The sequence below is a fragment of the Mixophyes fleayi genome, chromosome 4 (assembly GCF_038048845.1).
Source record: "Mixophyes fleayi isolate aMixFle1 chromosome 4, aMixFle1.hap1, whole genome shotgun sequence".
Taxonomy (NCBI): domain Eukaryota; kingdom Metazoa; phylum Chordata; class Amphibia; order Anura; family Limnodynastidae; genus Mixophyes; species Mixophyes fleayi.
In genome coordinates, this window is record NC_134405.1 from 132,141,779 (window position 1) to 132,151,570 (window position 9,792).

General features: G+C 41.5%; 1 protein-coding gene across 1 annotated transcript; it reads right to left on the reverse strand.

Annotated features, from left to right (window-relative positions):
* Nucleotides 1-610: 610 nt before the first annotated feature.
* Nucleotides 611-9,518, reverse strand: LOXL1 (lysyl oxidase like 1). Its single transcript, XM_075208305.1, has 7 exons — nt 7,788-9,518; nt 7,103-7,211; nt 2,789-2,926; nt 2,418-2,574; nt 2,162-2,257; nt 1,596-1,711; nt 611-782 (listed from the first exon to the last, which is right to left on the reverse strand). Exons 1-7 carry the CDS (start codon nt 8,731-8,733, stop codon nt 776-778), a joined length of 1,569 nt encoding a protein of 522 aa, XP_075064406.1. The 5' UTR covers nt 8,734-9,518; the 3' UTR covers nt 611-775.
* Between the last annotated feature and the right edge of the window lie 274 nt (nt 9,519-9,792).

Sequence of the window (9,792 nt, forward strand, 5' to 3'; positions counted from 1 at the left end):
CTGGTTCTGTTGCTCAGCATTAAGACTGATTGATAAGACAAGCCCGATGTTCCCAGCATTAGTTCTAGATAGCAGAGTATAGTGTCAATAATCTTTGCAAAAGTGTGACTGTTTGTTTGTGGTAAAGTTTAACAATGAAATTTAAAATGAAGTAATATCACAATCAAGTGTTCCAAAAGAGAAACTTCTAAAGTAACACAAATGAAAAGACCAAACCAAAAACTTCTGGATGATTTTGCTATATTTGTACCTTACAAAGTCCCTTTACATAGTCACTGGGAATAGTTTGTGGTCTGATCAGGTTAATTCTCAGTATTTTTGCACATTAAGGGGCATATTCAATTGTCCGCGGTTTCCGCCGCGGAAAAACTAATACCGGTATTATGGTAATAGTAAGCCGGATTTCAGCTTGCAGCTCCCTGAGCCGCGAGCTGAAATCCAGCGAGAAAAGTACCGTAATACCGGTATTTACGCGCACTATAACCGTAATGACAGTAATAGTGCGCGGAGCGCGTTAATTTTGGCTGTAACGCCAACAATTGAATATGCCCCTAAGATTTAGTGCTGGCAAATGAAATCACACATTTCTAAATGATGCATAAATCTAAGGGACATTATAGAATTTATTTTATTGGTACAAAAAGTGAGGCTTTTTACACAAGTATTAATAAGAATGCTAGTGTGCTTATCAGGATAGGGAGTGGGGTGAGGGGGTTGCTGATGTTGTCATTATTCAATGAAATCCCATAGGTAATAATCTCCTTGAGAATCTTGCTCAGAACCTTTGAAAAGGAAAAATAGACAAACTGGATGAGAGAAAAATGGACATAGAGGCAGAGAATAGAACACAATAGGGAGAATGAATGTTTAGCCGCAGAGAGCTGGCAGTGTCAGAACGGTTATTTTTGAATGTTGCATTTTTATGCCAAAAAAGGTGGCGTTCAGAAGCAGTCAGAGGCTCCCATTATCCCAAATACTATACTGTGGGAAGCGCTGTATTCCTACCACAAGAAAATGCCTCAACTGCCAAAATGCTACAGGAACCTAGAATTTCCCATTGACTGATATGGGCCACAGACACAGCCTTTCTCTTTGCCCAAAAAATTGCAGTGTTCAAAAGCACAGATCTAGTGCTAGCCCAAAGGCACTGGAAGAGTGTACCATAGGCTTATAAGAAGACAAAGGGACATAAACAAAGATGGGTGGAAAGATACAGAGATGGATTAGCTAGATAAAGAATGAAAGGAACGGAAGGATTTTCAGACACTTAAGGGCCGATTCAATTAGCCACGAGGTTCTGTAATAGCCTTGTGCGTTATGTTTATGCACACATTAACAGCAATTACAATAATGATAACATCACCCATTTTTGTTCGCACCCCAATGAGGTGCAAGCAATAACTGAGTGAAAATCATTACCTAAACATTATTCGGAAGCATAACGCATGATGCTTCTATGGTGTCTCACAGCTAATTGAAACAGTCTTAAAGAGGTGTAACATACAAGCAAGAGATATGGCGGGGGTCATCCTGACAAATAGGAGAAAAGAGTGGAGAAAGACAACAAATACAAGGCTCATATAATGGATTCTCACTGGGTGATACGGCAGTTTGTGGCTGACACATATCGTCCTGTATAGTGGATATTACATCGCACCACATTATTGGTGAAATCGGACTCCAAAACTGTGTATTTGGGATTCACCACAACCTATGAGACAAATGACGCATATTAAAACATATTGATGATTGGAGAAGAGTACATGTAGTAGAGACACAGTAATACATCACAATAAGATCAGCTACAAGAGCATTTTACATCAACTTAAGTGGCACTGTGTTACAGTCTCTAGCATTGCTGCTCATAGCTGGAGCCATGGGTTCAATACTGACCAGGGTACTGTGTGAAATTTGTATGTTCTCCCTGTGCTTAAGTTCCCTAGATGCTCAAGTCTCTTCGCACTACCCCCCGAAAAAAAACCATATGGTAGATTAACTGTACAGATGCTGACAAAAATGGACCCAAACGTGTGCGTGTCTTAGGGAATTTAGACTGTAAGGTCTAATGGGGTAGGGAATGACATGACTGATTCAATATTATCTGGAAAGTTCTGTGTAATATGGTGGCACTATACAAATAAACTATAATAAATAGACTTACCTTGAGTATGTAGTTTCCTGGCTTTACTTCTGTTATATCAATCCACTGACAGTCAATATCCGCATTGTATGTGTCATAACAGCCAGGACTTAGACCCTGAATAAGGGGCACAGATTGTCACTGTGTTCAAAGTAGAATGTGGAGAGGGAGAGGAAACAGGTTTTTCAAAAGAAAATAGCTAAAGGAGCTACAGGCAGAGAAAAGGAGCATCTATGCACTGAAAAACCAACACACTAATCAGGAGATATTGACTAACCTGAGTGTGCGAGGTGCATGCATATCTCTTGAGATTCCCAAAGTCACAGGTGGTATCCTCTAAACAAAAGCTGGCCTTATGCCCTTCTGCCACTTTCCTTCCTGTCGTGGCGTCCAGTAGATCATAATGACTGAATTCATCCATGCTGTGATAATGTCTGTAATTGACAGGTCAAATATCAACATAGTTAATGTCCATTATGTCTGCTTCCTTTATAGTTAGCTGAATTACTTATAAATCGTAATAAATAGCAACCTGAGGAATGCAGCTGCAACAGGAGTAAAAGTGGCTATGTAGAAATAAAGTTGGGGATCCCAGGGGAGGAGTATTCTCCCTTAAAATAGTACTACTCCTAACACTCTTATACTCACTGATGGCAGCTGTGCCACTCCCATGCCTGGCGTGGTCGTGTAGGCAAAAAATCTGCGGTTCCCTGGTTCTTTACTCTCTGTGGGAAGCGTAGCAGAACTCGAACATCATAATCTGAAGAGTCTGCTGCATAAGCAGAGCTGGGAAAAGAGTAAATAAAACAGAGGTGGTGATAGTTTTTCTCTCATATGATGCAAAACAGCAGTGTCAGACAGCCTTCAATTGCAGCAAACTGGACTGTCAACCAGATACACAGGGCCGCCTTCAGAAATCATGGGGCCCAGTACGGGCACCCCGTGCCCCCCCTATGAGCAACAGCGCAACACATACTTACCTGGGGGCCCGCTGTCTTGCAGTCCGCTGGGCCCCCAGGTAAGTATGTGTTGCGCTGTTGTACCGGGCCCCCTGGTGAGCCCGGGCCCGGTACAACAGTACCCCCCGTACCACCCTGATGGCGGCCCTGCAGATACATATAGCAAAGGTAACATCTTGCCACCCCAATAAACCCTGGAGGACATTTATGAAAACTGTTACACTGACCTATACTATAAATCGATACTCAAGAGAAGATTATTAATTGAAATACTCTGTGTAGCTGTTTTATATCAGGCAACTTTACTTTTGGGTTTAGTTAAGTTAGATTTAGCTTACTTTTGTCATTTTTGTTTTGATCTTAAGTATTTTGTGTAATAACTCACTTGCTGTCACGAACAAACAATAAGCTTTTAGCTAAATAAAGAAACTCCCTTTCACAGAGCTTTACAGCTTAATTTTCTTTTTATGTCGAGTGCTCCATGCTCACGTACACGCACATAAAATGTGAGCCCGTCTTCAATAGATTCTAGAATTATTTCTTAATTTAGTAGGGTTTATCTAGCAGTCCATAGCCTTTGAAGCAGAGTTTTTATTGTTACTTGGGTTAATCTAGGTTATAGACGATTTGTAACCTTTTTCTAACAATACTAAAGTAGCAGGCTCAATATCTCCTACTTTAAAACATATTTCACAGATTTGGCTCAAACTGCAACACTGTGTGACATTAATCATTAGATCTGAGTGGACACAAAAAATAATTGTTTCCCAAAGGATATTAGGAACACAATGACTGTACATTTCTCTTTTCCTTCTTACACCTGCTGGAGAAACCTGTATGTTCATTTTAAATAGCATAGAAAACCTGACACCACCACACTGCTCCACCAGGAGTCACTGGGGACTAAAGAATATCGTATAAAACCGAAAATCCTCTCCATAAAATGTTCATTCTACAGTTTCCTTCAAATTTTTCTACTGCCAAAAAGTCACATCAGACCAAGCTGCAGCAAAGACTTTTAAACACACAGAGAGGCATATGTTGAAATAGTCTACAGACAAATGCTGCACAGGAAGTGGTGATCAGCACGTTCACATTCCCTAACTCAAGGACACAAGAACATCACATTCTAAAAAGATAACCCTAGTGCAGCACAAAGGAGTTAAAGTACATGTCCACTTCTGATTAACTATTAACACAAGCCTTCCCTTCCTGCAATCCCAGCTCTTACAGTCATATGGACCTTCTTGTTATTCTCATAATTTGGTGCCTAGATTATCTTTAAAGAGGTAACAACTATGTGTATAGCAACCTCTAACTAGGTAGCACCATTATGCCAACACAGCCGTGTTACCTTTTTGCTCCAGGCAGTTCATTGTTAGGGTGCTAGAATTTTGTTGCACTATTTTGTCATAAAAATGAGTCATTCTTACTTTTTAAAAAGCAAGAACATAACAGAGAAATTAGAAAAACGTGTTTGGCTAAATACTCATGGAAAAAAATTCCCATCTCTACATTTAACTTTCACTAAGTACATCTGCTAACAAAAGGCTCTGTACCAGCCGGTTAGCTACGGTTGGAAAGTGTAGTAGTGAGAAAATCCAACACTACTGTGTCCCTTCTCACAAGTGCAGCAAAAGTGACAGGCTCAAAGTTGCACATACAATAAAATCGCTCACATTCTGATCACCATTACATAGACAAGTGTGTTGTGCTGCGGCTGGCAGGACAATTTTAGTCCAGATGGCAAGATCTGGCTTAGCAGCCTATTAGGAACATTTTAAAGGGAAAATAATGCAAGTAGCCCAGTGACTCAGCCCAAGGTAACCCACTCTGGCACCAGCCCGGGTGGCAGCCAGACCCTGGTTTTGTCTAAAAGTGCACACTGGTGGCTTCAGGGTGCATCCACTCGTGAATAACTCTCCCGACTGCCCTATCAAAATCCATGACTGAACATCGAAAGCAGGGCCGGATTAACCATAGGGCTAACTGGGCTACAGCCCAGGGGCCTATGGCATCCAGGGGGCCCTTGAAAGTGCTCAGCAGCAGTATTGATCGGTCGGGGGCGCTCCCGGCGCGATCAGTGCTGCTGAGCACTTTCACTGCGGTCCTTCTCCGGCGCACTGTAGTCTCCTTACTGAGGAGATCACGTGAGTCTCACTCTCACGAAATCTCCTCAGTAAAGAGCGTACAGCGCGCCGGAGAAGGAGGTAAGTGCCAGGGGGGGGAGGGTCGCGGGCAGCTCGGATCACGGGAGGGCCTTCACAGGGGAATGGAGGCCCCCTTAGCCCAGAGGCCTCCATTCTCTTAATCCGGCCCTGATCGAAAGGGGCCATACACGCCTTTCACGATACCACTTCTTTATTCAGTGGAACAAAACATGATGCACAACTGCATAATAAAGAGTGGTGATATGTTGTATTTCTGCACATTTTGCTACACTCAAAGTTTATATATATATATATATATATATATATATATATATATATATATATATATGTATATATATATTTAATCTGTGAAACAGTGTGCAGTCTTTGATGGTCAGTCTAAAATATACAGACAGATACCAATAAACCATTATAAACCTAATGATAGTCAAAACAAAAAACATCAATAATAATCTAGCTTCACCCACACTAAGAACACAAAACATTTATATAACATGTATAAACTCTTGTAAATGAAATCTGTATAATGATGTCATTGCTTAGAAATCGGTGAGTTTTGGGGTTTTCACTTCAGTGTTAATGAGGCAAAAGTGTATATTATAAAATTATTATTATTATTTAGAATTTATACATATATTAACATCACTTATATGTTACTACGAATATTAAATTTCAGCAAGGGCTTCTGGACTTCTATAAAAGTACTCAGGCTATAGTCTTGTGCTTTTATATGGTCGCATAATTCATCTGACTTCTAATATCCATATAATTTACAGAAGGGAGTGTATTATCTGGTAAATAATGAGTATGCCAGCCTCTTGTGTACAGACATGAGGAAACCTAATGGCAGTGTCACAGATTTTGATGCATTCAGTTCAAGTCCAATTTCACACAGTGCAATATTGGGAATACAATGATAGAGAAGTAGAACAGAGGGTTTTATCTGCTACAGAGATCAGATATGTAACTAAAGATTGTGGGAAAGAAGGTAGACACAAAGTTAGCAGATAATGGAGGAAAGTTATATTTGCTGGCAGTACTAGCAAGATCAGTTCAGAAATTATAGGCTCATACATTTGCAGAGGGAAACATACAAAATCTTTTGAAAATATGTACTTTACCTATTGATTGTTTATACGTGCCGTGTCTGCCACATTTACACCACAATTTTTAAAAAGGTGGTTGTCATCGTTCCAGGATTATTACAAAGCCATATAAATTAAACTTTCATTCAAATTGTATTCCATTAGTATGAATATATATATGTTCCTCACAGTCTTAATGTAGGTCAACATGAGTATGCAGCACCTCTAGGACAGTATCTGTTAGCATTAGCTTTAAGGTCCCAGAATCTAATTGTGTACATAAATCAACAAGTGAATGAAACAATCTGACAAATGTATCTTTCCTAATGTAGGAACCACTTATTTTACTGTCAAGACACAGAGGTATTTAAGAACTAAGGGCCTGATTCATTAATGATATTAAATGAAGAGGATCCTTATTTCAGTCTCCTGGACAAAACCATGTTACAATGCAAGGGGTGCAAATGAGTGTTCTGCTTTGCACATAAATTAAATACTGCCTGTTTTTTCATCTAGCACACAAATATCAACTTTAAATTTCAGTGTACAAATAAGCTATCAAATATTTGTGTTTTACATGAAAAAACAGTCAGTATATAACTTATGTGCAAAACATAACACTCATTTGCACCCCTTGCATTGTAACATGTTTTTTTCCAGGAGACTGAAATAAGGATCCTCTTCATTTAAGATGCTTAATGAATCAGGCCCTAAGTTCTTGCTGGGACACATTTTAGGGGTGCAGACCTAGAGAGACAGCGTTCCTCTGCAGCACAGCGTAGTGAATAAAGATGAGCTCGCTGGACGTAAGTTGCAGCCTGGACATAACTTGGATCAGGTACCAAATCAGGAAGTCCTGGAACAGAAAATAGTTTTAATTGCAGCATAACTACCTGAGTAACATACCTCACATTTTCTATATGTACCAGCAGCATTGGCGTATGTGGGGCCTAACAGCAAATCCAAGTACACTAAAAGCTAAAATAACATGTTTTATGTAGCACACATTGTATATCATATTTACACAGTGATCTCAAATATGACCATATTTAATGAACGTCTTTGTGATAACAGAGAGGAATACGTTTGATTTTCATGTGTTTTCTTTGAACCAAGCATGCTATAGGGGCTCATCAGAAAGCACTATATAGACTTGAACAAATCAGAGAAACCAGGTAGCGAATTTGCTTAAAAAAAAGTTATTTCTATTGAAGTTAATAGATACATGTCTTCCCTGGATCCGTATAAGGGAATTATGACACCTAGATCTGACTGAATTGCTCTTTAATCCTGTTTAATTTTTCTAGTAACTTTAATGGTCAATGGTCATAGAACTACCTGGGTAGTACTGAAGTAGCAAGGACTTCCCCCTTGTGTATTTGTTATATGAGATGCCCATTTCACAATGACCTCCCTCTATTCCCAAACTCACCTCTCCCACTCTGACCACCTCGGAAAACACTTCCAACAGTGACTCTTCCTTGTTGTCCACCCTGTGATTCAGCTCCATTGTTTGGGGTATTCACCACCCGACTTTGTGGTTGAAAATATTCTGGCCTTTGTGCTCCATAATACCCTCCTTCCCCCTGACTCACTCCTCCATATGGGGGTAACCCTGCTTCACCAGCCCCAATTCCTAAACCTGGACGTACTGGATCACTTTCTACAGGAACGTCAGCTCCCCGGAAAAGACTGTGAGCAAAACGCCTGTCGAGTCCATCTTGTGGCACCACGGGGTTGGCTGGAGCTGGCTGCTGAGGGGGCAAGTTAGGGGGGGCAGCAAAATATGGAGGCTGTACAAAGGGAGGAGAAGGCTCCTCATAGAAATCCTCATATCCTCCCTGCCAAGGAGGTTGTGCAGCATAGCCACCCCCACCTCTGGCGTACCCATAGCTTTCTTCATACGGTTGGGGGTAAAATTCAGGTTGTGGTACATAGGGAGCCTGTGGTCTTGGGAAAAAAGGTTGTCCTAATGAATTCTGGGTGGAGGACTGACGTGTTCTCCCTCCACCACCAGTCCCTGCAGAAGGAACAAATCGACCTGTGCTTGGTGGTTCACCTCCACCTCGCCAGTTGTCTGGTACTTGTCCAAAACCAAATGGATGACGAGTATTGCCTCTCACTGTCTGGGATCCAGTTCGAGGCAAAGTGGGTGCCTGACGGCGGAGATCCACGCCGCCTCCACGACTCCCATCCAACAAAACTCGAGTTCCTCCTGTACCTTCCCCTGCTGCTTGGAACTCAGAACCTGAATTTAGCAGTCGGTAGCGTCTGCCATTCTCTTCCCACTGGATCATTTGTCCCCAGCCAGCCCCATCCTGCCCCAGAGTCAGGGACAGTCCTGACAAACATAAACATAGTTGTGCTAATAGAGCCATGCTGGTGTACCCTTTTCACTGATAATTTGAGGAATATGGCAGTGATGTGCGAGGCTACAGCTGGGAAATCAGAATAGTTTTAGGTTGTTGGATTAGCTTTCTCTGTAAATCAAAACACACATGGTGGTTGGTAAGAAGAGTGGTCGATGGTGTAACCCACTGCAGGCTGCTGGATGGAGAGGGACAAATTTATAAATACTCTACACAACTCTAGAGGTCAGTGAGGCAACTCAATCCAGTTGTCAAGCAGCAACAATGACTGAATCCCAGCTGCAGTTTTCTATCATGAAGAGGACTAATGGATTAGTAGTCTGTAGGTTTGCAACTGATGGACAATCAAACGAGGTTGTGCAGATAATTTTAAGCACTCCAGCAGAGGAGGGGTTAACGGTCACATCCTTTGTTCTCTTCGTCCCGTTATTCTGTTCATCTTTGTTAGTAACTTTCTGAGCCTCGCAGTCCGGTCCAGTAACGTCCAGTCCCGTCTCTTACTCGCTTTATCCTTATCTGTTTCCTCTTTTACTCCATCCCTCTTTCTTTCTATCCATTTCTTCCTCTCACTTCCTGTTTTTTTCTCTCTCTCCCCTTTTCCCCACTATACGCCCTACTTTTCTGCCCCTCCACAAACTTTCTATCTTTAGTATGCTCGGCAGCCTTTCACCGGGTCCCTGATACTTCGCCTGTATCACCCTCTTCTCTGCTCTCACGCTCTATTACTTGTAACAGAACGTGTTGTGTAGTTACTGTATAACTAGTCAGCTGCCTTGCCCCCTCTGGTCCTAACGCCTGCCCGACTCTGCCTCACGTGTTGCCAGTAATGTAGCCCCCTGTAGAGGGACCCTTAATGACGCAAGTTTTTTTTTTAATGTAATTTGTTAAAAGACAAAATTACATTGTGCAACCCAACCCTAATACTAATGTTTTCAACATTATATACTGTACAAGTTAAGTATAGACAGATGGCCTGTGAACATTAGTTCGAAAACATAAAGGAATTCTTGTCCTAGGCTAGGACTCCTAGCCAGGTTTACGCATTTAACAAAAATGTATGCAGGGCCG